Source organism: Mauremys mutica, chromosome 2, assembly GCF_020497125.1.
Source record: "Mauremys mutica isolate MM-2020 ecotype Southern chromosome 2, ASM2049712v1, whole genome shotgun sequence".
Classification (NCBI taxonomy): Eukaryota; Metazoa; Chordata; order Testudines; family Geoemydidae; genus Mauremys; species Mauremys mutica.
This window is the reverse complement of record NC_059073.1, coordinates 191,946,824-191,974,467: the sequence shown is the minus strand read 5'-3', so window position 1 is coordinate 191,974,467 and position 27,644 is coordinate 191,946,824. Positions and strand designations below refer to the sequence as shown.

At 39.9% G+C, this 27,644-nt stretch overlaps 2 protein-coding genes across 7 annotated transcripts in view; one reads left to right on the top strand and one right to left on the bottom strand.

The window, feature by feature from the left end:
• Nucleotides 1-316: 316 nt before the first annotated feature.
• On the bottom strand, nt 317-26,395 carry SUN3 (Sad1 and UNC84 domain containing 3). Its single transcript, XM_045005589.1, has 13 exons — nt 26,343-26,395; nt 17,728-17,865; nt 13,448-13,545; nt 11,948-12,035; nt 11,484-11,545; nt 9,669-9,769; nt 7,596-7,636; nt 5,566-5,725; nt 3,965-4,049; nt 2,940-3,055; nt 2,156-2,323; nt 1,267-1,359; nt 317-574 (listed from the first exon to the last, which is right to left on the bottom strand). Exons 1-13 carry the CDS (start codon nt 26,384-26,386, stop codon nt 428-430), a joined length of 1,341 nt encoding a protein of 446 aa, XP_044861524.1. The 5' UTR covers nt 26,387-26,395; the 3' UTR covers nt 317-427.
• C2H7orf57 (chromosome 2 C7orf57 homolog) overlaps nt 19,444-27,644 on the top strand; it is a 31,369-nt gene continuing 23,168 nt past the window's right edge. The window contains exons 1-5 of one of the 6 annotated variants that reach the window (XM_045005581.1): nt 19,444-19,667; nt 20,147-20,210; nt 23,125-23,322; nt 24,468-24,576; nt 24,715-24,874. In XM_045005581.1, coding sequence (XP_044861516.1) covers nt 20,156-20,210; nt 23,125-23,322; nt 24,468-24,576; nt 24,715-24,874 — 522 coding nt within the window. In that variant the 5' untranslated portion in view covers nt 19,444-19,667; nt 20,147-20,155. Of the gene's footprint in view, nt 19,668-19,752; nt 19,819-19,873; nt 20,037-20,146; nt 20,211-23,124; nt 23,323-24,467; nt 24,577-24,714; nt 24,875-27,644 lie in introns of those variants that run through there. The other 5 variants (XM_045005578.1, XM_045005584.1, XM_045005583.1 and 2 more) reach the window with 5 other exon arrangements.

The following is a 27,644-nucleotide window of genomic DNA, read 5'->3' as shown; positions in this document are numbered from 1 at the left end:
TGGAGTTCTAGGGACACCTAAAAGTGGGTTAAAAGTTTCATTTTTTTTAAAAAAGAGAAAACACAAAGGTCAGCTGTAGCTGGGGTGGAGGAGGGAGAGGAAGAGAGGGATGCAGAAAATGCTGTGCCTAGGAGCACGTAAGATTAAATCCACCCTGTAGAAACCTCTTCACCCTGATTCAAATTTCCTACCCTAGGCAATCTCAGAAATATTAGATAAATACTATTTATTCACTATACATACTGTATCTTTTTCCATAGAAACAGTAACATTTTGAAGAATAAAAACAATTTTGCCAAAAAATATTTTTGTTTGCATTTTTATTTTTGTCTGCTCTCGACACCCTTTCAGTTGGGTGATGAAGCCGAGTGGATCTTAAGAATTTCCATTTTTAGTCTGCTGCTGGTGTTGTTGCCATTTTGAGTTCCTAAGGTAATGGGCTCTGTTCAAAGAACTCCTGGGTATGTTTTAGATCTCCGTGTACTCTGAATCGATAAATGCAGGTATATTCTGGGTGGCCCCAATTGTTCAGCACTTTCAGTTTCACGTACCTCATGAATTCAGAAAGTTCATTCTGAAAAGAAAGAAATTAAAGCTATTATTTTTTACTTCATGTATCTCTCACTGTTGATCAATAATTAGCATCATGCAGGGGTGACTTGTTCACTATTTTACTCTTTGCTGCCATGTGAAATCATTGTCCACAAGATAGGAAGATGCTTACACCTCTACTAACTGTACTTTAAGATAGTAATTATAGAGACATAGCCACAAAAAAGGCTAGCCTGCTTCAGTAAGCAAAGTAACTCTATGAAGTTCTCCTCACTCAGAAGTTGACTCCACCACATGTAGAAATCCCATTGATATCCATGTGAGCTCTGTGCAAAGAATTTCTACACAGACAAGCACTTAAACAGAACAGGTTTATTTTCAGTAATCTGCAACAAAAAGATTCTTACAATTATCAGTAATGTTTAATGGACCAATATTCTGACGGTATGTGATGTGTTTTCTTTTTATGCAGTCTAAGGGCAGATCACCCAAATTCATTGCAGGTAACACTGCAGATTAGACTCTAGCAATAGTGCTGCAGAAAAATGCTTAGTTTTAAAGCCACCATTTACAGAACTACAGACTAAATTACAGTGCTTTCAACCCAGGGCTATTTCTCTACATCACTTCTGCTGGGAAGCTCAAACAACCTCCTAGTTCAAGCAGTAGAATCCATCTTAATCTCACAGTCACTTCCCCTCTTCCTTAATGTACCTTCAATTGGAATGTTTGAAATAAATCTCCTTCACAGTTATACATGAACTCTCCTAAGAGAGTTCCTTGCGCCTCATCTTCCTCCTTTAGGCCCTGCAGAAAAACATAGGCATGGAGAAAACAAAAGACAGTGGAAACCCAATTACAACAGGTTTAAATGTGTTTTCTCTTCATGCAGACAGTTAACACAAAAAGCATAACATGATATCCCAGATGCACAGTGATGTGCTAAATCCATAAAATAAGGGTCCTTGTAGCACAAGTCCATTCCCAAAGCCAGGTTTGACCAGGCTGGTGGTGTCACAGGATATCCAAAAAACCCAAACATGGATGGTATACTCATGAAATATCTAACTCTTGTTCATAAACCAAGGATTTATTTCAAATACATCTCTGAAGTTACAAATATCAGGAGAAGCCTGATAGTTGTGGCCTACTGGTTACCACTTCATGTTTTGGTTAATTTATAGTCACAATAGTCCCATGAGATAGGTAAGCAAATACTATCCCTATTTATAGTTGGGGAAATTGTGAGAGGTTGAATGAATTAATGGCAAAGCCAGGAATAGAAATCAGGAGTTCTTAGTACCCAGCCCTGTGCAGAATCCCCTAAACCACATTACTTCTCTTGTATGTAGCACGTAGACACAGTAGGTTGTGCAGGAATGGGAAAGTCTCGTTTTTAAGAATAAATGGAACAACAAGAATTATGCTGATAGTTATACATATGTATATATATATATATATGAATTGCTCTCTTCCATACAACATGGAGTGAGTTGCAGGTGTGAAGGAAATATACAGAACTTGCTTTTTTCCTATATTCCCCATCGTACTACACCCCCCCATTCTTAGAAATCTTATATAAAAAGCTAAGGAAGATGCTCACGTAGACAGCGAAGTCCTTAGGGGCACTGGAGATTTCTCCTGTAGGGGAGATTTTCTTGGGAATGTGCTCCATTGTAACCGCTCTTGGAATGATTTCCATAGCCAGTTTGATGACAGTTTCACCCTGACTTCCTGGGAAAGGCCAGCAGTCCCCAGGGTTATTATTGGGCTAAAACCAGAACACAAAACAATGATTATTGGTTTAGGCAACCATGTGGCTAATGGTATCGCTGGTATAATTCCACTGAAACCAGGGGAATCCCTGAAACCAGGGATTACTTTGGCACCTTAGAATCTATCTTGAAACACGCCAATGATATTTAAATAATCACAAAGTTAATATTTTTCAAGGCTAATTAAAAATTAAATATAAAATGTATTGTTAATTCTGAGGATAAATACTAGTTCCATGATGCAGTATTCAGATAGACTGTATTGGCTGCACCGCTTATAAAAGCTCTAGTACCGTGGTCTGCCCTTCCCCCTCCCTGCACTTATGAACGATGTTTATTCCCAGGTGCCAATTCTTAACTCTGCTGCTTTTATTTCTCTCTTTCCCTCACTTGTGGTATGGTGCCAACCTGGGTTTGTCTGCAAAAATGCCATTATGTACAGCAGCATAGGCTGTCTTTCTATCTCCACCGATCCCTCCCTGAACTTTGGGCAGTATGGGGAGAAGAACAGGGAAAGCAGACATGGGGAATGGTAGTGGGAAAAGGAGACCCAAAAGGAAGAGAGGAAAGGGTAAAGGAAACTCTCAAGACTTCTTTTATTTGGATTTCTACCTGAAGAATAACTTCTGGAGACTTTACAAAAACCAGCATTGGAAATGATAACCAAAAGAATTTTCCTCTATTATGACGGTAGCTCCTGGTAGTTCTGGATTGAACAATGCTGGCACCTGAAATTAAAATATTAATACAATAATGAGCTAATATCTCACATATAGCACTGCTTGGACATGAAGAAAAGCTCTAAGTAAGCTCAAAAGCTTGTCTCTCTCACCAACAGAAGTTGGACCCACTTTGCCTCTCTAATATAGCAGGTATTCTTAACAATGTGTAATATACAGAGGATCTAATGACCAACACCAGGTGTTGGGTGCTTAACTCCTAACGTATAGACAACAAAGCCCCTGTAATACAATTATCATTTATATGAGTGACTCTTTCAAACTGGACATGTATCACATTGCATGTGACTCTCAGAAAAAAAAATCATTATTAAACAACTCTTTCATGTGACCCAGTCAACATACACCAGTCATAATTCTTATAGCTCTCTCTTCCCAACACGTTTACTTCCATATACTCTTCTCAAATGGGCATGAAGAGATGTTGGCACAGCTTTCCCTCACTGGTAATACCATAAGAATGTTGGCTATTACCGTACTTTGACCTGAACAAGCACGGGTGTTGACTGATTTCTAGCAACAGTATGTGTCTCTCTTTCACTTATTCTGTCCTTCTCTATAGTAACAGGCCATGGTGGCTAATTAAAATATTCAAAATTGATAATCGGCAGTGGGTAATAAAACTTAAGATAGGAAGTGATTAATAAAAACCAATATTAAAATAAGCATTTTTTATAAAAAGGCTTGGAACATTGTCAGACTATGTAAATGCATAATCTTATACTGTGACCCTTGTCCTCTCTTCCACTTCCCTCCTATTGTAGGTGACATTCATTTGTACATCATCTTAAACTACATTGTAAGCTCTTTGGGGGCAGAGGCTGTGTCTTCTTATATTTTTTTTTACAGTGCATAACACCATAAGACCCAGATTCTAACTGGGAAGAATAATAATACCTGCTGATTTTAGGGCATAATCAGGCATCTGGACTTGGTCTTCATCCAACTTTTCAAGTACTTTATTCAGCATCTTTTTAACAGTCTGTGAAGGAATATAAAAGGTAAGAACTGTGAGAGGGGAAAGAAGTTTGCAAGTCGTACACACACCAGTTCACCTACAATCCGAAGTATGTGTAAAACAATCATGAAGTAACCATTATGTTAGACTAAGATCTGGTCTACACTTAAAATTGAGGTTGACATTGCCACGGCAGTGAGGGGTGTAAAAAATCCCTAACTCCCCCAGTGCAAGATGTTGCTAGTGCACTAAAAATAAAGTGTAGTTGTGGTGGCACAAGGAGATGGATGGGTATGTACTTGCGACAGCTAAGGTGCTGTGTATGTACTTGGGGTGGCCCCTCCTGCTGCTTGCCCCACTGTGGCTATACTTTACATTTAACTCGCTAGCTTGATCAGAGCTAGTACAGGCATGTCTTCCTGCACTGGAAATTACACCCCCAGCTCAAATTGTAGAGATACCCTAACAGACTGGGTGTGGAGGCCTGGTATCAAGCACATGTATTATCTCTTGAGTTAGAGACCACTTGTTAGAGGTTCTGAAAACCACCTGGAATCTCAACCAAAGTGTCAGAAAACTATTGTGTTCACCTTGTTCTATAATTTTGGCAATGGCCACCTTTGTAGGAGAGTGTGTGTAGCCCTCCTTCTAGGCAGCTGTTATACTATGTCATAATAGTGGTAACTATCTATACAATGACCCCTTATATATGTGCAATTTAATCACAAAGTAGTTCATAAAAGTGAGTGATCACATCAATTGGTTAAGTTCCTTTAACTTCCAAGAAATAGAATGAAACTCAAAAGAGCAAAGATGTTTGATATACTCTGTCCTCAAGAACACTGAGCGCATACCGCCAACAAGAGTCCCCTTGGGAAACCCTTACCATACTATTCACTTCTACCTCAAAGACCAACTGCTGCAGATGAAGAGACAGATTCTCTAGACAATATTACTTGTGCGGAGGATCCCCTGCACAGACCTGTGGGACAGACCGTGGAAGGCTAGGAGGACATATCATACTATCGTCTGCAAGCCCTGTGAAATAGAGTTTTTCTGGGGAGAGGCTGGGGGAAGCCTTGGCAGCAGCCAGATCTCCCATGGACGAGACTGACAGGGACCAAAGAGAGCCTAAGGGTACCAGAAGTGACTCAGGAGACTGGGTCGCAGGTTCTCCTTATGAATTTTCCACCAGATCATTTTCTTGGTGTAAAGGTGAAAAATCAATATTGTAGCTTAGACTATCGTTCCTTCAAATGTCTAATGTAGTGTACATCTTGTTCAGGAGGTGATGGCATTCTATTGATGGTTAGGGTGATAGAAATTCCTACCTATGTTATCCCACCCTTCCAGCTACGCCGCAAAAAAAGTCTGCAGTCCAAAGAGAAATTTTTTATTGTGGGTGAACATTTGTTCCTGGATTCCCAAGACTGTTACACTACATATGTCAGTGAAGTATAAAAAAAGTGTGAGAAGGAACTATGGTAGATACAAAGAAAGCTAGAAATCTCTACTTAATAAAATCCTGCAATATCCTTACCCATGTTGTAACGCCTTTGATCTCACTCCCTTCCAGGGCTTCACTGATAGCACGCTGGGTGATCTCCTTTGTACCTTGTTTCAGAGCATGAAGCTCTGTCTGTAGCTTATCTACCTGCTCTTTAAGAGATTGGATTTCTTTCAAAACGTGGTTTGCCTGCCTAGAAAAAGTGGGAAAGAGTGACAGAAAGCACTATTTTCCTCGCCTCTGGCTTGCGGTATGTCATGAGAATGAGACAGGCAACAGACACCTCTTTTTATACCTCTAAAGAAATCTGCTCCAGACGATCAATTTGTAAGTGAGAGGAAAAGTATACTTTGATACTAGTTCTAATACCTTCAGATGGAGAAGCCACCTCGCTGCCCTACAGGCAAAATTTTCAAAAATATATCTAAGTAATTTAGGATCCTCAGTCTAATAGACTTTCAATAGGACTTAGGCACTTTCAAAATTTTTTACCCTGCTTCCTGAGTAATACGGAGGTGAGTGGAGGCATATCTGCAACCATCCTAAAAAATGTGTATGGGCAGGTTTGAAGGACTAAGATTTTGTTTGATGTAGAAAAAAATAAATTATGGACAAAAGGATAAGGATCCTGCCTGGAAAATACTGGCATAGAAGATGCAATAACCTGCATTTTCAAAGATTCCAGGGCATTTCAAAACAAGAAAGAACATGCTTGAAAAAGTAAACTGGTTTTATCTGGAATGCAGACCAAGCCAGCTGCAGGTTACATTTGATTAAAAACTACTCACACAAATGGCACACTAGGCCACAAAAGAATATGCTCAGTTCCGATCGCTCAGTTGCCATCTCTGACACAGACCACAAAAAGATATAAAACAAGGAAAATACACATTAAAAAGTGCAGTCACCACTGCAACAACTTCTAAAACATATTTTACTGGACAAAAAATGCCCTCCTTTCCTTACACATAGGAGCAGTGGGTTCCCATGCCCCCTCCTACCTGAACTCCAAAGCCCCCATCACTTCTTCAGCCTACACAGTTCTGTACAGTACCCTAAGATCCCCTATATAATTCAATATTCATGTTTTCTTTCTAGCATCTTGACATCAACTTTTCAATCAAAAACTGCTCCTTGATGGGGCTCCCTTGTTTTTGTTCTTCCTTCTCTTTCCATTCTTCATTCATACCTTTTACAGTCCATTTTAGTGTATCTGCTACATCTGTTTTGGGTAATTTCTATTCCTTCCCTCTGATCTTCCTGTATTCCACTTTAAAATATCTGTCTTCTGTTAAACATTTTCCTCCTTCATTCCTCATGTCCAACACTTCCCCTCCTCACTCTCTCCCCCCAATAATGAGTGTCTTACCCTAAATGTTCTAGTTTCTCATTTTGCCACACAGCTGCTCTTTCCCTCACTCCATACTCCTGTATTCTCCCCTTAATGACTTGGATGATTATTCTCACATGGGTCCTCTTATTCCTCTGATCTTGGCTAACCATGCAGGGCTTCTTCACATGCAGCTCTTATGCCACCAGGCTAGGGAGGCAGGGTCGGGAAGAAGCAAAGGTTTCCTCCACCTACAGTGGGAACTGTGTACAGAGGAGCATCTATTCCACCTTACAGGAAGGCAGAACAATCAGAAGTTTCTATTTCTATTCATTTCAGAATATGGAGGGAACCAGCAAAAGAATTTCTCCATCCCTCCACAACAAGGAAGACAAAGCTGAGCATCAGGAAAATAATAATCTTTACTGCTTCTCAAACACCCAGGGAAGATGGAAGTGCAAGCAGCTTTTCCTTCTTACCTAGTCATGTACACAAGCAACCTGTATGCCTGTAAGACAGGGAAGAAAAAACTGCCAGCTCCAACATCTTCCCTTCCTCTGGATTTTAAGGGAGGGGGAGAAAAAAATCCCTACAGATACATTTTGGGGTTGAGAACATCATCAATGTGTATAAAGTTTGTGGGAGACCCAACTCCTCCATTTGTGCAGTTGTCGTGCTCAGGGTTTGAATTATTTTACAACGAGTCAAGTAGTCATCCAGAAATCCACCTTACCTTAAAGACTCCAGATCCATTCCATATCTCTCTGATTCATCCTAGATGGAAATATTAATAAAATGTTCATTCCAAACACTAACATTACCAATACAGAGCCTCTTGCAGAGAGAGGCAATCATTCTCTATAGGAATGTGAGATGGTAGACACTCAGAGACACAATGCCTACATACTACAGGGGTTTAACACTAACATACAACAGTAACTGGCACCCTATAAATACCTAGGAGAGAAAGACAATTAAATAGATCATAAGATTAATGCTGGACAATTCCTTATTCATGAAGCAGATATCACAGTCTCCCATCACCACAGTCTCCCAACAAAACACCACCATAAGAACCAATCATATAGGTAAATATATACACAAAATGTGTACTGAATTTTCAACTTTTCTGTGTCTGTAAATGTCTCTGAGCTTATTCCTTAAAGGCTTCAATTTTGCAGCTAGCAGACAGGAAGTAAGAGACATCTGAATAAAAAGTAACATATTTTCCTGTGGAGGGAGCACATAAAACACTGGAACTTGAACACCTCCTAGCTATCCATTCTATCAAAATGCCCTATCCTCAAAGTACGTCTTCCAAACTCTTAATCCAATAACTTCTTCCCCTCTCTAACCAGCTTTTACAGTTCTGAAAAAGGGTCAAATGAATAGCAGCCAGCCAACTGGAGGTCAGAACCTTCCCCAAAATGTCTCCATTACTAGCTCCATTTTAGGTTTTGCCTCTTTTCTTTTCCAGTTGTTTTCTGGGGCCACTGTAACCGAGGATTTCCTCTCTGTTATCAATACATTACTTCACTGTCTTCTGACATAAGTAGATATATTCTCTATGAGGAAAGGTTGGAATACTAGTGGCCACACTCTTGTTACTCTCTATGATAAAGTGTGTTCCTATTCCAGTTTCTCTTTTTGATACAAGTCTTAGGCCTTGGCTACACTTGCAAGTTAGAGCGCATTAAATCAGTCCCGGGCACCCTAACTCCTGAGGTGTCCACAGTGGCAAGGCACTTAGAGCGCCTGGACTCTGCAGCGGGAACGCTCCTGGTAATCCACATCCATGAGAATCATAGAGCTTTCTGCGCCCTGGCTGGAGCTCTGGGGTGTCAGTGTGGATGACGTGTTGCATTACTGTGTTGTAATTGGCCTCTGGAAACGTCCCATAATCCCCTGAAGTCAAGGGGCCACTCTGGCCATTGTTTTGAACTGGGCTGCAGGCATAAAGATATCCCCTTTCAAAGCCCCATTTCTGACAGCCAGCATGCTCATCTGCTCTGGGACACAAAGCAAACCATTACTGTGGAATGCTCCCGCTGCAGAGGCAGGTGTTTGTGCATGTGTGTGCGCGAGGTGGGGGGTAGGGGCTGATGTCAGGTTTCCTCCTGCCACTGTCTGAACTTACAAGATAGCATGCTGACACACACTGCCCCCCATGCTTTGCAAACCCTTTCCAAAGCATGTTGCAGCCACTTGCACACTGGGATAGCTACCCCAATGCACTGCTCTCTGTGGCTTTACAAGAGATGCTAATGTGGACATGCTCCACAGTCACAAGGAGCACAGCGTGAACACAGAGCAGCGCTTTCCCTGCTGCTGTCTCCGAGGGCTAGTTTAACTCCTGGCGCTCTAGATCTGCAAGTGTAGCCATGCCCTAACTAACACTGAAACTATATAATATAACCACTTAAAAGAAAACTCCTTTTGTTAAAGTCTTTTGTTTGATCGTGTGCTTTTAGCTGGAGTCACAGGGGTCAGTACGTCTGATAATGGGATCCCAGATACCAAGCTGAGCAACCAAAATTGAAGAAAAGCAAAATTAAAGGCCAATTCTGAAAATGTTAGCCCAAGTGATTTGCTCAAAGGCATATAGTAAAATAGTAGCAGACCCTGAAACAAAAATATTGTAATTATTAATGTGTGGTTAAATATAATTAAATTCCAAGACACTGGAGTCTCCAATATACCTGAAACCCCACAGAAAGAAGGTGCAAGTTATTGGGTAAGCGCTTTCTGTCCTAGAGCTAGACTGGTAGTGACAGTCTTTATTTGATTACATCTAATCATAAATCACCTTGTGCCAGAAATGGTTAAAATCATAGAGGACAAAGCCATTATATATTCCCCTGGACATCTGAATTCCTCCTCCATCAAGCAATCCCATGTAGTAAGTACCTGTTAGTCATAAAAAGAACAACTTTGTTTAAATTTAGAACATTATCTGCAGCAGATTATTCTCTTCAAAAGCAAGGGGCCCCAATCTGTCAAACACTTACATGTAGCTTTACTAAAGCTAAGCACATTAGTGAAATAATCCCACCAAAGTCAAGCTAAATACATGTTTAAGTGTTTGCAAGACTGGGGCCTAATTTTGGAATGGATGTAAAATGCAGCCTTGAAGGACTTCCAAGGGCTGTATTAGTTGTCATCAGCATTTCAATAAGCAAAATCAACCTCTATGGCCCCTCTCCCTTTCTACATTCCTACCCTCCCTCCACTTGAGTTTCCAAATTGGATATTTTGCAAGGAATGGTGAAATGACATTATAGATTTTGAGTTGGAGAGATACATTTTCAACACATGTTAATGGAGCATTATGGTTTACATGGTTAAAATCAATTTTCAAATGTAAAAGTTAAGGCTTGTGCTACATTAAATTGTTCACATATTATATTTCTATATATAGAAGTAGCACTTACAGATCCCAGTCAGGATCAGGGTCCCCTATGTTTATAGCTTTAATCCCGAGAGCAGGTATTTGACTGTACTCACTGTCAAGTCAATGGGTCTATTCACCAGAATATGGATTTGCAGGTCATATAAAAAGACAGTTCTTTGGAACAGGGATTATTGTGGCCTCAGTCCTGCAATGATCTCCATGTGGGCAGGACCTTGTGCCCACACACAGCTGCACTGGCTTCAGTGGAGCTCAATGCACATTCAAGGATATGCTTCCATGGAGCTCATTGCAACACCAGAGTCTAAGTCACTAGTCCGGCAAAGATACATGGACTTAACTTTATGCACAGGAGCAAAATTAAGTATCTGTAATTCTCTGCAGGTTCGTAGCCAAAAATTGAGACAAGAGACAACTAATGGGTTTAACAAACTGTAAGCAGTGGTGAAAGAAGGAAGGATGAGGTATGGGGTAACATGATTTCTGATGCAACGGGAAAGTTGCTTTATTTGTTGTTTATTTTTTAAACCTCTGCTTATTTCCACTTTTTTTAACCTGCTTATATTTTTATTAACTTTTTGTAATACTTGCTATTTCATTTTTTTATTACCACCTATTTCCATTTATTTCAAAAAATTATTACTGCCTATTTCTATTACCCTCTTTTTATTAACTTATTTACAAACAAACAGTTATTAAAAATTATCAGAAAAAATACAAAACAGTTGAATCAAAACAACACAAACTGTTCCCTGGTGACCCCAATTTCACAAACTGCCATTGCCCCATAGTCAGTAAAGACATTTTTTCTTCTTCTTTATTTTAAATAAAAAGAGTCAGTGATATGTCATGGGCTTCTGAGGCTCTGAAGATTTCTGCCCCCAGTAGCTGTTCTTCCTCCCAAGCTGGGCTGCTCTGCCTCCTGGGGTGAGTGAAGGCCAATCGCTGCTGCTCCTCAAGACTGGGAAAATTCTGGCCCCATACAGCTAGTTTGGGAGACGGTACTTAGGTCCTCCCAACCCCACATCAGTCTCTTCCCAGAGAGTGGACTGGAGGGAGGGAGGCAGGTAGACCCAGCTGGGATATCCAACTGCCTACTTCAGTTCTCAGCTGGGCGTCTCTATCAAAGCAGCACAAAGGGGACAGGGCAGAGCAAAGAATTTGGTCCCCCTTACAGACTGTCAGTTAACACTGTACTTTATAGAAACTCACCAAAAAAGAATAAAGAAAGGAGGAACAGCACCAGTGAAATAATCTTTCGAGCCCAAATCTTCCTGGGGAACAGCAAGGAGAAAGAAAGCATAAAGTTAGCAGAATCCACACATTTCACATACATATTCTGTATTAGCAAAAAGTTTCTTTAGGATTTCTTGAAGCCCATATTGTTGGCTTCATCCTGCAGCCTATTGAAGTTAATAGTGAAGCTTTTTTTTTTTAAACTTCTACACTGGAGATTCAAGCACAATATAAAAAAACTGAAGAGACATTAAAATTAGTGATTGGTCTTGTGACCCCTGATCCCAGAACTAGTTTCAGCAAGAGCCTGGATTGACACCAATGTAAATCACTCTCTTAATTCTTTGTCAGGTTTGTGAGTGTAATTAATACCACTCACCCACCTGCAATTATCTATTTCCCCACCCATCCTTGAGAAAAAGATTCTTGTTTATCTTTACCTTGCAAAAGCACTGCAGATTTTCATCACATAGTGCCACAGAACTGTTATGCATAGCCCTAGCAAGTGGAAGACAAGCCTGATACCTTCTGGAAAACATGCAACAAGCATACAGTTAAATAAGCTCAGATGTAGTTAAAAATGCAGTTCTACTCTCAAAAGTCACTGCAAAATAGACATAATGGGGTTCATGTTTGTCTCTCAGGCTATGTCTTCACTGCAAAAAAGGTGTGTTCTTAACTTGGGTTAGCATAGCAGTGAAGACACAGCAACTCATCTTTTAGTTTGGATTAGCATCTTGATTTAAAGCACATGTAGAGCCTGGGTTTGACCTGGAGCTGTTCACCCTGTATTTTCACTGTTCTTTTAACCCAAAGTTTAAAACAAAAACAAAAACATTTTTCCCCCAATAAAGACATATCCTCAGTTGTTCTAGATCACATTTTTTCAGTTTATAAAATAAAGAGATGTTGCTGCATTTCCTATCATCACCTCTGCAAAAAGTCCAACTAGTTTCTTTCTGGCTCAAGCATCCTCACCACGAAGGTCTTATCTTCAATACAACAATTAACTCAAATTGATACACTTGAGCTACTATATTTGAACTAACCTAATCTCAGTGAACCTTAACTATAGATCCACTATGGAGCCTCCACAATTATTTTTATTTTTTTGTCTCCAACATTATAAGGCGAGTCCTTTAAGGTGCACAGTGAATGAGACAAGGAGACCTGTGGAACTCTAGCTTTGGTCTCTGCCAATATTATATACAAATGCCATGGACTCTGTTTGTCTGATTAGTACATAGTACTATAAGATGCTTCCTGTGCATTTAGGGTTGTAGAAAAAAAAGTTACATGGTATTACATGGAATTATTTGTGAAATAGCATATGAACATGTAATTAAAGGCTATATTGTCATACATAGATATAAGGGAATAAAGTTAATATGGCACACACAGAGGGCCGCCCAGAAGGGGGGGGGGCAAGTGGGGCAATTTGCCTCAGGCTCCGGGCCCCACAGGGACCCCCACGAGAATTTTTTGGGGCCCTTGGAGCGGGGTCCTTCACTCACTCCGGAGGCCCCGGAAAACTCTTGCGGGGCCCAGGCCCTTGGAGCTTCTTCTGCTCCAGGTCTTCGGCGGCGGGGGGTCCTTCCGCTCCGGGACCTGCTGCCGAAGTGCCGGGTCTTCGGCGGCAATTCAGCGGGGGTCCCACCGCCAAAGACCCCAGGCCCCCTGAATCCTCTGGGCGGCCCTGCACACACAACCTCAACTTTGTAACTTCCTGACTTAACATGGTCCTAATTCAGTTCTGCTTTAATATATTTCCCCTCACTTTATAGGATATGTCTATCAACAACATCTCTCTTGGTGCACAAACAATCAAAAATGTAAAAGCCCATGCTACAGAACAACTTACAAAACAAATGTTGTAAGTTCATAACATACAACAATGCATACAACTAGACAGTTTACAATCACTAATCACTTGAACTTACTTTTGGGTGAGTGTTGAAGCTGCCTATCTTCCTGCCTGAGACTAATAGGGATCTGGCTTTCAGTACTACTGGATGTGTGTCCTTGTCTTTGAGATAGCCTAGAAAATAGAAAAGGGCTTTAGAAATTCAAGAGTTGCACGAGTGGCCAGATGCAGGCAAAAAACAGAGGCTACATTTTCCAGAACAACCTCTAGAACTAAGGTACAAATATTTGCACCCACAGTTGCACTCATTTAGAAGCCTAGCTACCCGTATCTGACTGACAATTAGTTATCCAAATGGGTACAATTAACTACACACGTAAACACAGCGGGTGGGGGGCAAAATTTTAAGCCTTGATTTAATTACCATTTCACAGAGCAGGAGGCAGAGTTCTTTTACCCTGTGTTCTCTAGCTTATCTACCTAACAGCCAATTCAACTAATTGGACTATCACTCGGCTCTGGAATTTGGCAAAAATGAATAAAAATAATTAAAAAACTACCTTCATTTAATAAATCTTTTGTTAAAATTCCATTAAAAATCCTATACTAAGAAAACGTTAAAATCACATAAAAACTTTAAAAGCCAGGAAATGCTAGCAGTTACATTGCACATGCAACTTGCCTGACTCTGGAGTGTTTAACTGTACAACCATAATGTTTTCAACATATTTTCTATTTATGGAATATATTTAGGCAACTAACAAACAATAACAGACAAAGAATACAGTACAATCCATAGTGAATACTATTTGCTATGACTGTTAGGTGTTCAACCTGCAATAAATACACTTAACCATACCTGCAATTTTTAATTGACACACTGCATGTTTTAAAATTAAGGCTGGCTGTATCCCTCAGGGATGAAGAGGCAGCAATGACCAGCACATATGAGACCCTTACTAACATCCAGCATTTTCTATAAAATGCTGCAGTTGCAGTACTTAGGGAGATTAAGAAGGCTTCACAGTGCAGAAATGTAGTTCTTCAGTGAAACTTCTGGTCAAATTAATTGACTGTTCAAAGGAGAAAGATAAGATGAGATAATGTGTTTTTTTATCACCATGAGTAGTGACAGTACACACATTCAGAGATTTGGAGACAGTATTTTATAATATGGTCCAAAAACATTTAGCACTCTAATGAACTTTGTCATCCACAACGTGCTTAAAATTTTAAGTAGAGATGTGGTGAATCTCAAAATGAAATCTGCTGGTACACAAATCTGGTCATTTTGCTGGATTCAAATTTATACAAATCTGCTTCTGAAATTTGACACAAATATTGGACACCTAGAATAATTAAAATGGCTACCAGTATATGAGAGTAAGATATTTTACGTATGGCTCAGATTCTGTTCTTGCTCATTCAGCATCTCCTTTTGGCTACCCTGATTCTGTGTCATATCCTGTACTCATTCCATCAGATTCCCAGCTCCTGCCATCCATCCTGTCCCAACACTTCTTCCCATTCTCCCACTTGCTCTCTCCCACTGGTCCTGCTTTCAACTGTCCTGACCCTGTACTCTATCTTTCATCAGTTCTCTCCCACTACAGCATCTTCCCTCCAGCCCAACTCTGAGCCCAGTGGCAAAAGACAGGTGACAGTAAGAGGGAATGGATGGGAATCCATTCCCTCTTACTGTCACCTGTCTTTTGCCACCCAAACACTGTAGCCTGTCCCCCACATGCTGCTTAGTACAGCAGATTGCTGCCTGTAACCCTGACCAGATGGCTCTTACGAATCCCCACAGTTTTTAGAATCAAGTATTTTTGTTTAATAAGAAAGACCAAGGATTTGATATTGAAAACATTTCAAAAAAATATTTTACCCATTATTATCAAGAGCAAGCATTGTAAAGAGCACTGTGTACTGTACAGTATCTTCACAGTTTTCTCTGTTTCTATGATCCCAAGCCTCTTATGAACAGCAAGCTTATTCAAAGTTTGCTAGACTGCTCTAGTTTTATTGGTATCTATTTCAATTCAGTATTTCATTACAGGGAGGATCATGATTTATGGGCTTTTTTTTTGGAAGAGCAGTGTTTTGAGGAGGGACCTTAATGAGCAGGCATGCAGTTTGGGTTATAAGAACATAAGAATAGCGATACTGGATCAGACCAATAGTACATCAATTCCAGTATTCCTTCTTCTGACAGTAGTCAATGCCAGATGCTTCAGAGGGAATAAACAGAACAGGGCAAATATTGAGTGATCTATTGTTCACTCCCAGCTTCTGGCAATCAGATGCTCGGGACACTCAGAGCATGGGGTTGCATCCCTGACCATCTTGGCTAATAGCCATTGATGGACCTATCCTCCATGAACATATATAGTTCGTTTTTGAACCCCAATTATAGCTTTGGCCTTCACAACATCCTCTGGCAACAAGTTCCACAGGCTGACTGAAGAAATACTTGCTTTTGTTTGTTTTTAATGCGCTGCCTATTAATTTCATTGGGTGATCCCTAGTTCTTGTGTTATGTGAAGGAGTAAATAACACTTCCATATTCACTTTCTCCACACAAGTCGCGATTTTATAGACCTCTATCATATCTCCTCTTAGTTGCCTCTTTTCCAAGTTGAAAAGTCCCAGTCTTTTTAATTTTTCCTCATACGAAAACTGTCCCATGCCCTAATAATTTTTGTTGCCTTTCTCCATACCTTTCCCAATTCTAATATATCTTTTTTTGAAATGAGATGACCAGAACTGCCCAGATTGTTCAAGGTGTGGGCATACAATGGATATATATATAGTGGCATTATGATATTTTCTGTCTTATTATCTATCCCTTTCCTAATGATTCCAAATATTCTGTTATTTTTTGACTGCCTCTGCCCATTGAGCAGTTGTTTTCAGAGAACTATCCAAAATGACTACAAGATCTCCTTCTTGAGTAACAACAACTAATTTAGACCCCATCATTTTGTATGTATAATTGGGATTATGTTTTCCAAAGTGGATTACTTTATATTTATCGACATTGAATTTCATCTGCCATTTTGTTGCCCAGCCACCCAGTTTAGTGAGATACCTTTATAACTCTTTGCAGTTTGCTTTGGACTTAACTATCTTGAAAAAATGTGTATCATCTGCAAACTTTGTCACTTCACTGTTTACCCCTTTTTCCAGAACAGTTATGAATATGCTGAACAGCACTGGTCCAGGTACAGATCCCTGGAGGGCACCAGTATTTACCTCTCTCAACTCTAAAAACTGACCTATTATCCCTGCCCTAGCAGAAAGGGTGTTCTAGGCAGATAGGTCAACATGTAGGAAGGACAGATGGGAGTGAGAAAAGAATGTGAAGAGGGCAGGAAATGGTGTGGCTTGGACAGACTGAAGGGTGGAGTGGGAGCACTGGGTGGCAATTGAGAGTAAGAATAGGTAGGGGGAAAGTTTGCAGGGCCTTTCAGGAGAGAATAAGTTTTTCAAGTTAAACGTGAGGGGCAGTCAAGAGAAAGCTAGTGAAGGGACTGAAGAAGGGCCTGACATGGTCAGAGATGCAGGAAAAGCAAATGATTTGGTTAGATGAAAAATGGGCACTTGGCCTACTCTCTCAAACTGTAAAAGATTCCAAGACATAGTTTTTCTTTCTTTTGCTCATATTTTCCCTCACAAATTCACTATTTGGCCAGATAGAAATCCTTTTAAATGGCAATATTTGCATACAAATCACATATGAATAGAATATTTGTCACATCCCTAATTAAATAAAGGACATTACTTCATAAAACAGAACTTGATTAAGAATCAACTTGATTTCTGCAAAAAGGAGCATCTTGCAATAACGGAAGCAAAACACACTACTGACAGGAAGAATGGCTATCCTCCAAACCACAATTTATATAAATGACAATAACACTAAATTACTCAATAACTTAGATGTTACTAAATACTTAATCTACAGGCTTCAAAACAGAATAGCTTTATTGGATATCTGTCATTCATTAGATTATATAGCTGAGCAGTGCAAATGTTTATGACTTTATATATCATATTACATAACTGCCACCTCCCTTGATCATTTGAAGCAAAATCAAATCCTGTTTAGATTCCAGGACAAATTGAAATCAATGAAACGATTGCCATTGACTTCAATGAGCACATGATTGGGCCCTGAGAATATGCCATTGTTTTCTTTTTCTCATTTCCCTTCTTCTTAAACAGATGAAGGAGTGGTAAATGTATTTGGGAGCTTAAGAATTTAAAAAAAGATTTTAATATTATTTGTATAACTTGTATACATATGACAAAAGTTAATACAGATTGAATATTTAAAAAAAAAAGTATCCATACCAGTTTAAATCTTGACTTTGATTTTCTGTGTCTGAGGTGTCACTGTTGGTGCCATGGCTTGTTTCATCCTGAGGTAGATAGGTGCTACCTGAAGACTTTGGAATTCTGTACATGTTTTTATTTGCTTTGCACTCACCACTGAAAGAAGAGGAGCATGAAAATGAGGTGAAATAAGGTATTAATCATATTATTATGACCAACAATTTTAATAATTAATTTTAAATAACGTAATATCTAGTCATTTTAAGTCTTCTTTGAAAGGAAAGCTGTCCTTGTACTGCACTTGCCTTCTGGATAGATAGTGAGTAACATCATAATAAGAGGAGTCTACCTAAAATGTCTTTTGCCCTACTCAGCGCTGCTAAATATGTCACAGGTTGCTCTTGGTGATATCATAATGAACAAGACAAGCATAAGATTCCTGAGCTCAGCCAGAAAAGATGGGACATACGTTCAACATTTTTATTTCAAGAGACTCAACGACTGGAAAAATATCATGGAGCTGAATCCTCCAAGGTTGTCTCCTGTGAAAGGCTGAACTCCTTTTATTCCCACCGAAATTTAGATTTGAGGACCAGAAGAAACCATTATGATCATCTCTGATACATAAATCAAGAGGACTTCCCTGAATTCATTAATGAGCATTAAGGGCAGGAGCTCTCAAACTGAGGACCTTACATTTCTTACAATCTGTCAAGAGCTGGCAGATTACAATCTCTTGTCTCCACTACTTGTTTCTATAGGTACCCAGGTCCTTCATTGCAAATAAGAGTTTGCATGTCTGCAAAAGGAGAAAGTAGCATAGCTGTCTCCCCTTGTAGTTGCTGCTATATAGGAAGAGAGGAAATAGGAGCCACCTTTAGAGAACGTCGGAATTGTCAGAAAAGTAAAAAATCGTTTCCTATTACTTTTCTATATAAGCAATTGGTACGGTTGCCAGAGGGGTGCTCTGCAATCAGAAAGGTGATGGAAGATGGTCTGGGCAATCAGATACAGTGGGAAGAACGGGAACACACCCCAAGAAAATGTGAAAACACCTCTTATGTCCCCAACTCAGTCAGACATGCCAATCCTGCGTGCTGGGCTGTACTGCACCTCACGTACCAAGGAGCTGAGTGGCATTTGCACCAACAAGAGGGAAAGACCCTGTCTTGCTCTTTTCCTCAAGCCATCTCTAAACTGGTATTATCAGGTGCAATGATGGTATCTATTGGGTTTCCGGGAAACGGGGCGGGCAAAGCCCAGGTGCAATGCTGGTGTGTGCATTGGCTGAGGTGCAGTCACCAACATGCCAATCACATTTAGCGCACCCTGCGGCAGAACAGACCATAGGGTGCACTCAACAGGGCCACAGTACAATGTATGGATGCTGCAATCAGAGGTGGAACTGCACCAAGCCTGGGCATACCGGGGCTAGCTTTGATGGCGCCAGCTCAAATAATAATAGCCTCCTAAGCCCCGCCTCACCCGCTGCATTGCTAGTTATACCGGAGCTAGGGGCGGGCGGTGCCTGTGCGCTACATGCCGCCCCTAAGGGCTATGCAGTGTAGACGCACCCGGGTTACAGCCCCCCCACCCCCCGGCTCTAACACCACCCGCACGGGCGCCGGTGCCCACCACGTGCCACGGCCACCCCTGAGGCCGCAGCCCATCGGGGCAGGGTCCTGCCGCCGGGCGGGACCCGTCACTCACTCACTCACCCGCCCCTTCGCGCGCGCGACGTCCGCAGCGGCTCGCGGGCCCGCCCGCGTCCCTTCCCTCTGCCCCCTGGAGTCCCGCCTCCGCCACGCGCGGCCCTGAAGGAGTCCCCGTCGCCATGGCAACGGGGATTGTTGTGGTTGTTGCTGGAGGCGGCGTGGTGCTGGGTCGGTTCCTTCCAGCGCGCGCGTGAGCCGAGTTCTAAAGAGACCTGCCCCCCCCCTTCCCGCGCCGCACTCCCGGTAAGGGACCCCGAAAGCGCGGGGAGGGGGGCGTGTCTGTCTGTCTGTCGGGGGTGGAGTGTCTGTGGGTACCAGGTTGGGTGCGGGGTGTCAAGCTGAGCCCTTCCCCTTGTTCGGGGTGGGGGCTTCCTTCCAGGCGACATCCCACCAGGTGCTGCTTGAGTTCACCTGGCCTTATGCTGGTCATGGCCAGACTGTAGGGCACCAGGAGCCGGGGGAGAGGGGCAGGGCTTATGCACCATCTGGTTAGACAAGGGCAAATACAACTGGGGATTTGGAGCGGCTCTAAAAGAACAAATCAGGAACCCCTGAGCCTGGAACAGAAGTTTGTTTATCTCACTTAATTAAAAGTGGACAGACTTAATTTTGGTACAGCTGTTACACTATTAACTTTAGCCCTGCCCCAATAAAAACAGTTGTCTATGCTCCTGTTAAATAACTATTTTTATCTTTTCCTTTTTGACCCTTCCTTCATATAGGCTGGAGGAATGAGGAATATGAGCAAAGAGCCCTCTGGACCCCCCAACCGATATGCTTCTTGTGGCAAGTATACTGTTTGCTCTCCTTATGTAAATGTACATTTTGACATGTCTTGGGTGTGAAAAATGAACTGAACTCTTTGCTTTCTAAGAAGGGAGACTTCACATATACTACCTACTATATCAGCATTTTATGCTGCGGGGAACATGCATCCCTCAATACTGTAATCCTTGATATTTTTGGTGTGGAAGGATGAGGCTGATAGTGGAATTTCCTTTGGGTTCTTTCTAGTCTGGTCACACAAGACATTCAAGACAGGAGTCTGAGATGCTCTTCAAGCTCACCAATGTGAGGAAACAACCATTTCCCATTTTGGCCTTCATCTGTTTTCCTTGTTTGGAACACCCCCCTCTCTTGCATCAAGGCAGAAGCTAATGCCACACTATAATCCATCTAGATAGATGCACTTTACCAAGTGACTTTATCTGCCCTGGGCATCATGACATCATCTCCAGGATATGCCTGAGTACTGGCCTAAAGACCCAAGGTTGTTCCCAAACTTCAGTTTTGCATACTGTAGTATCCAGCAACAGACACCACTTTTCATGAAAATTAGTCAACTCAGATTTAAAAGTCACTTTTTCTTATGAATAGCATTGTGAAAGAAGGAAGTGAACTTACTTTGATGAAGTTAACTAAATTTTTTTAATGTCGTGGTTTGTGCGGAATTTGTAGTGATGGAATAATATTTGTTTTGTAAATCAGTAGTTCATGTTTTCTTTGTTCTAGTTTATTAACAGAGTTTTAAGGATTTATGGGAGATTCCAAGGTACATCACAGAGTTGCCCCCCGCAGTATGTCTTCCTCAGACACTTCCTACAGATTTGAGCATGATTTTTGTTTGTTGCTCCTGACTGAATCCTTTACTCTTTCCATACCAAGAGTTATTTTGTTGTTTTCTAAATCATGCAGATGTTCTGCTTCCCCAGTGCTGCCTGAGAGAAACTCAACTGAGATAATACCAGCTTTAAAAATTTCACAGTCTGATTTATAAATTAGAACATAGGGTAGCCTGTTCAGTTGGGGTCACTGGTCCTTTTTACAGGAGGTTCCCAGAAGGTCTCAAATTGTTTCTGTTGCCAGGGGTAGGCCATTGGCATTTTCCATTATAAACTAATTTTAAAAAGTTTGTAATTCAACTCTGAAAACTCTCACTGGGCTTAAAGTATTAAATACAAACACAGCAAATATGTTTGAATAAGGTAAGGTTCCAAGTTGGTACCTACCCACCAACTTAACTAGGATGAAAAGGTTCCTGATAATGAGCAGTTGGATGAAACATCCCATTCCAGGTGGACCAATTAGTAAGTGTGGTGAAACCCCCCCCCCAAACAATCTAATGGTTCTTGCCTCTGCCACTAAGGAAAGATCTTTTATTTTTTAATAGTCATTTATACACTCCTTCCATTGCCATTACATGGAATATATTAACTGATTTCCATGGAATATCTGTTTATAGAGACTGTGTTAACTTAAAAACCACAGTTTTCTCTGAACATGTTTTACCTACACTTCCTATAAGTAACATCTAAGATTGTAATAATTTAAGATTAGTAAATAAATCTTCTTTTTTTCCTGTATATTTACTTTGTGCTTTGACAGCACAATTGTGTCTATTCTGTTTAACCATTTTTTCCGAGATAGTCAGCTGTCCATTTCCCTTATTTGTGTGGGTCTTTCCTACAGTAATGAGAGTGGAAATGTTTGAAAAAAAAAACCAAAGGAAAAATGTGAGTGTAAAACTACAAAATTTGGGAGTCAGATTCAAAGGCAGGTGTAGTACATCAAGCTACTCCCAGCTGACTTTTTGAAACTGACTTGATTTCAGGTTGTCTTCTAAAATGGCACCTCAGCAGTATGCAGAGATGTTCAGCAAATGACTTAACCTGACTGGTTCTAGTGCACTGAAAGATTGCTCAGCTATGCAATGCTTGGAATTTGTCTTAAATTAGAAGAAATTAGGTATATTGTGAAAGTGGCTTACTCTCTAGTGCTCTATTTAATTTAATCATTTCTTCAGATTATATTTCAGTAGTTAACTAAAACAAGTAAAGAATTGATAGCAGAAAAGTAGGAGTGCATTTAAGTGTTTTTTGTTAATAGTTGAAGGAGGAAAGGTCACCAAAGAATTAATGCCTTCCATTGCTTTCATCTAGCCCAGGGGGAGGGATAGTTCAGTGGTTTGAGCATTGGTTTGTTAATCCCAGGGTTGTGAGTTCAATCCTTTTAGGGTTCTGGGGCAAAATCAGTACTTGGTCCTGCTAGTGAAGGTAGGGGGCTGAACTCAATGACCTTTCAGGATCCCTTCCAGTTCTATGACATAGGTATCTCTCTCTATCTATATATTTATATTTTATTGCTGTCTTGTATTTTACTGATTTCAGTATTCATTAACCTAGTTCTCTGAATGGGGAAGATGCATAACATTCCTGTCATTGTATTGTAGGACAGTTGCAGTGACAATCTGAAATAACATTAAAGGCTTTTTAAACAAGGCTCTACAGTGGTATCACAGTTTGTGTGATTACCTAGAAGTAGCAAGTATTTATTATTCTCTTAGTGAGCATTTCATATCTACAGGCCTGTCACATCTTACGTGCATTAAACATGCGTGATTTCAGCTTTACGCGGTCGGCAAAAACAAAAAAAGAGAAATTTTTATACTGTACCTGTAATGTGGGGATTCCGCTTGCCATTCAACTCAATGTAATTTTGACTATAGGCGGTTTTCACTTTACACGCTAACTGCGGAACGGAACCCCCGTGTAAGATAAGACTCGCCTGTATTACATCTTTAATAAAATGTAGTATGTTACACTGTGGTTTAATGTGGACTTTGATTATTACATCTGCTCTTTGACACAGTAATGTTATCAGTAAACATTTAACCTAAATATTTTTTTCTTAATGATTATAGAATGGTACTACCATGTTCCACTGAAACGATCAGAGAAGACTGTGAACTCAGAAATCCCAATTCCTCCACCATCCCAGATCCCAGGTTTGAGCAACCTTGGAGAGCATCACAATGAAATTACATTTGGGAGCCGCAGGAAATGGATCAAAGACACAGACTCAGCATACGTAAAGCTGGCAAAGCAAGGAGGCCGACCTGGTGAATCTCAGTTCATTTTAGCATTATTGGTGATTTAGGGAGCCCAAAAATTTGACAAATATAACTGGAGACTGTTCCAGTAATTTTAAGTGACATGTTTGGGGGGAAACTGTAGAAAGGGAAATGTTGTATGTATGTTGAATCCTCAAGAAAACAATGCAAAAACCTTTATCCGTAAATGTAATCATTATAGTCTAATGTCACATGCAATAACCCCAATACTTCATTGTTTGAGTCTTAACAGTTTTCTGCTCCAGCTTGTGCCCTTCCTTCTCTATCTTTCATGGCTAAATTATTATTATTAGGCTAAAATCCATTGATTAGCTCTGGAAGTATATTCCATCTGACCCAGAACACTTTTTCTAGTCCTATTAAATTGAATTTAGAACATTGTTAAGCCTTTATGATAAAATCTGGGTATGTTAATGCTGATACATTCTAACCACAGTATAAATTATTTGGCAGGTTAGCGTCATTACATGGGGATCTGAACAATTTATTTTGTGTGTAACAGAGAAAGTATCTGCCTGGGTACTGAGCTTGGAAAGGTTTATTAGAACTGTAAAAATATACCTTCTAGCATTGAAACTTGCAAGGGGGGGAGGGATGTGAAATTGTCATAAAATTTGAAAAAGTCTGTAAAGGTTTTATTAAAATTACTTTTCAGTTTTTGCAAGTATATAGTTTTTATTATACATATTTTGTTTTCAGCTCATTGAAGATGTGAAAAACTTAAATGGACATAAATTTTTCACAGAGTTTCAGTGATTCCCAGTCTGTAAAATGAGAAATACATCCATGTGTATTTTCAGGCACTGTATTATACAACTGTATGTCAAGATATGTAAAATGACATACCTGATACAATTGAAATACAGTATTGCAAATAATATTGAAAAAATGAATTGGCCAGACCTTCAAAACTATTGCCACTTGCTGGCTTTGTGGGTAATCACTGCTGATGACTATCCTATTAGGATTAAAAAATAGTGAAAGTTTTGATTGTCCAGTTGCATCTCAATAAGGGCTACAAATAGAAATATTTCTTTTATTAAAAAAAGTAGTAAAAGATAACAGCAACAAAAATATTCATTTATAACCATGGAAAATACTACAGCATTAATGTATTTTTTTTTTAATTTAAGATTTGTTGAAACATTTTACACCTAGTACAAGAAAAACATCCCCAGTAGCTTATGCTGTACCTGACTGGTATACACACCACAGTAAACCACTAACAGATGATGAATCTAAGTAAGTATGCTCTGATTCCATGGAGGCTGTGTAATTTTTTATAATCTACTGTATTTCTCTTTTGTTAGTCTGTTAAGTTTTATGTTTTGAATTAATACTTTTGCAGCAGAAAAATAATTGTGAAATCTTGGTCTACAGAGCCCATGTTTCCTCAATGCCTGACTACATGGTTCATGAAGAGTTTAAGTCTGATCAGCTCAATGGTAACTATGAAACAAAAAGAGGGCCTTTTGATTTTGATATGAAAAGTATTTGGCAGAGGGATGCTGAGGACAAGGAGAACAAAGAGAAAAAGAAGGTACAATTTAAAAACTTTCTTCTTGGTGTAAAACTGAAAAAACTAAGTGTTTTTTTTGTTTCTTAAGGGTAGTGACAGTGCATTAGAACACCACATTTTTGTACTGAAGTTATAGAAGTGATTTAAAATACATAGTTATGTCATGAAGTTTTCTTGTTGCAGCATACTGTACCAGGAATGCATTTTCCAGTCCCATTGTACATTTCATGTACTGCAAAGTTAAAGTGAAATATTCTCCAGCCATCTCTCATAATGAAGTTTATTTTCTATTCAGTCTCTGCCAATATAGGCCTTTCTCTGGATCTCTTCTTGTTAGAAACAGGTGAATGTTCAGGTGACTGTTTGGGTTTTGTATTTAATTTAATTGAGGAAATACTCTGAAAAGTGCTTTGGTACCAGTTCTGGAAACAGATATCCTCCATTTATCCACAAAATAGGTACAGTACAAGCAGTCATTAGTGCAATTTTTCATACATTATCCTTCTAGTTTGGATTGATCTTGACCTGGCTGAAGCTACCTGTGATGGTAGTTAAAGCCTAAATTTTTTTTTTTTTACGTGTTCACTAATTTTGGGTGCTCAATTTTTTCATGCTTTGTTTCTGACACCTGCGACCTGATTTTCAAAGGTGCTGAACACCAACACCTCTCCAAGTCAAAGGGATACTTCTGAAAATCAGGCTCTAGGTATTTCAAGTAAGTTACCTGTGCAAATTTGGGCCAAATTACCTTGCATTCTGCTGAAACTACAAGTTAGTGAAGTTGGGAATTGGGGCTCCTGTAATGATGTCTGTCCATACAGAACTGGGCAGGGAACATCTTGTCATTCCACATAAGCAATCAAACAGTTGTCAGGTGATTACACTGTAATTTAGATAATAATTTAGAGACATGAAGTTGATTTCCTGAACTATCTAGTCCCCAAGAAGACTTAAATAACCAGTACTTAAAATAGAAGCTTAAGCTCCCAAGGAAGCTGCCTGGTTAAATTTCAAGGTGATATAAACAGGGGAGGAAGCTTTTTCTTTTTTAAAAGGATGAAAACAGGAGGGTGTAAGATAAAACAGGTCCCCTGATCCTCCTGTTTATGACCCCACTGTTGTCAACACATCTGGGGCCAAGTTTATTCCTGAGGTGAGCAGGCATAACAAGTTAACTTCAGTGGGAGTTTGGCCTATTTGTACCAAGACCATAATTTGGTCCACAGCATTCCAAGTCAGTAATTTATATTCATTTTGTAGCTCCACTGAATCTGAAATTGGAATACATTACACTATGCTACTTAGACCTGCTTTCTAATCTGTTGAGGGCCATCATGTAATTTACACCACCATTTTCACCACTGCTGAATTTGACTGAAAGATGCTAAATCTAAAAATTAACTCCCATAGACTAAATGCCCTAAGATATCTAAGATGATATCTCTGACCACTTAACTCTTTCTAGTTTAAATTTTATTTTGGTTCCTACCTGATTGTCCTCCTTCCTAGAGCCCTTGGTTCATGCATTGTCATTCCAGCTTTCTCCTTCAGGATTTTTCTGTTCTAAGTACCTTGATGAATTAGACCCTAAAGAGGAGGGTGAGCACATGTCATAGAAGTCGGATAAGTTGGAGGAGGAATGTGTTTGAGGGGTTACTCAATCTAAACACTACTTGCTTAGGTTGGGGAAATGGTCTGCCTTTACTGAAGAAAATGTCTTGGCTGCAGAAGATTCAAGAGTGATTTTTCTCTACTTGTTTGTGGATCTCTTCTGGTGGCAGTTATGAAGAATTTTCCACTTAACATGAAATATCATGGCATGCCCCACTTTCATAACAAGTTTTACCTCTTTGCCCCCCTCAAAGATTTTCTATGCTATTATTGTTTAAGAATGCCTTCCTACAGATTCTTCTAATAAAAAAATGGAGAGAGCATTATGGAATAATTTTTATTGTAGTATCTTGGCCTTGCAATCTATATAGTTGAACTTTTACAAATGGATTCTTAATGCTATTTAAGAAAAAATTCCAATAAGTCTTCCATTTCCTTATTTTATGGTGATGCTTTAGATAATTTATAGTTAGCTGCTAGGGTAGAGTGCAGAAACAGAACAATCTTTAGTTTAAAATTTTGAAAGCAAAGTGCCATTTTGAAGTTCAGAATCATTAGACACCGTTCTTTAGGGTACAAAAGTTGTTTGCTGCAGTCATAGAAAGAAACCCTTAAGGATGTACTTAAGGAAACCCTTAAGGACAAGTGCAAAAACATTTTACCCTGGAGGGTTCCCGTTTAGTCCAGTTTAGAAAACAAAGTTCCCTTCTGGGCTCTACTGCTGAGTCTTCAATCTTCTGTGTGTTTATCTTTTGAATTATGAGAAACTCTTATTCCTGATATTAAAAGATGGGTTTCTGACAGTTGCCATGTCCAGGAAAACTGAGGCCTGGGAGATCTTTTCCTTAACCTTCCCCCCTCACTTAAATGTTAAGGACAATATTACACTGTTGAGCTTCAAGCTTCTTGCCAAAGATTGTGTTCAAGTTCCATGTCAATCATACAATCGTACAATTTGCAATTTTTTCCTAAAGCCACATTCTGCCAAGGTGGTTCTTAGTACTTTTAAGACTCATAACATTTAAATGAGCAAAGCTCAGCCCTTAAGAAAGATTTCAGCTCCCTCTTCACTTGTGTTATGCTCATCCATATGTGTCACTAGGACATCTGGAGGCATGTGATGTGAATGAATATGAATTGTCACAGCAAATGAATATAAATGGTCACTGGTACAGGAAAA

Coding starts and splice junctions, on each gene's coding strand:
- SUN3 (XM_045005589.1), bottom strand. CDS start 26,386: ATGACAATGCATGAACCAAGGGCTCTAGGAAGGAGGACAATCAG. Junction 9,770..11,483: donor CCTTTCTTTATTCTTTTTTG/GTGAGTTTCTAT, acceptor TATGACTAACAG/GTACTTACTACATGGGATTG. Junction 4,050..5,565: donor TCAAAGGCGTTACAACATGG/GTAAGGATATTG, acceptor ATTCCTTCACAG/ACTGTTAAAAAGATGCTGAA.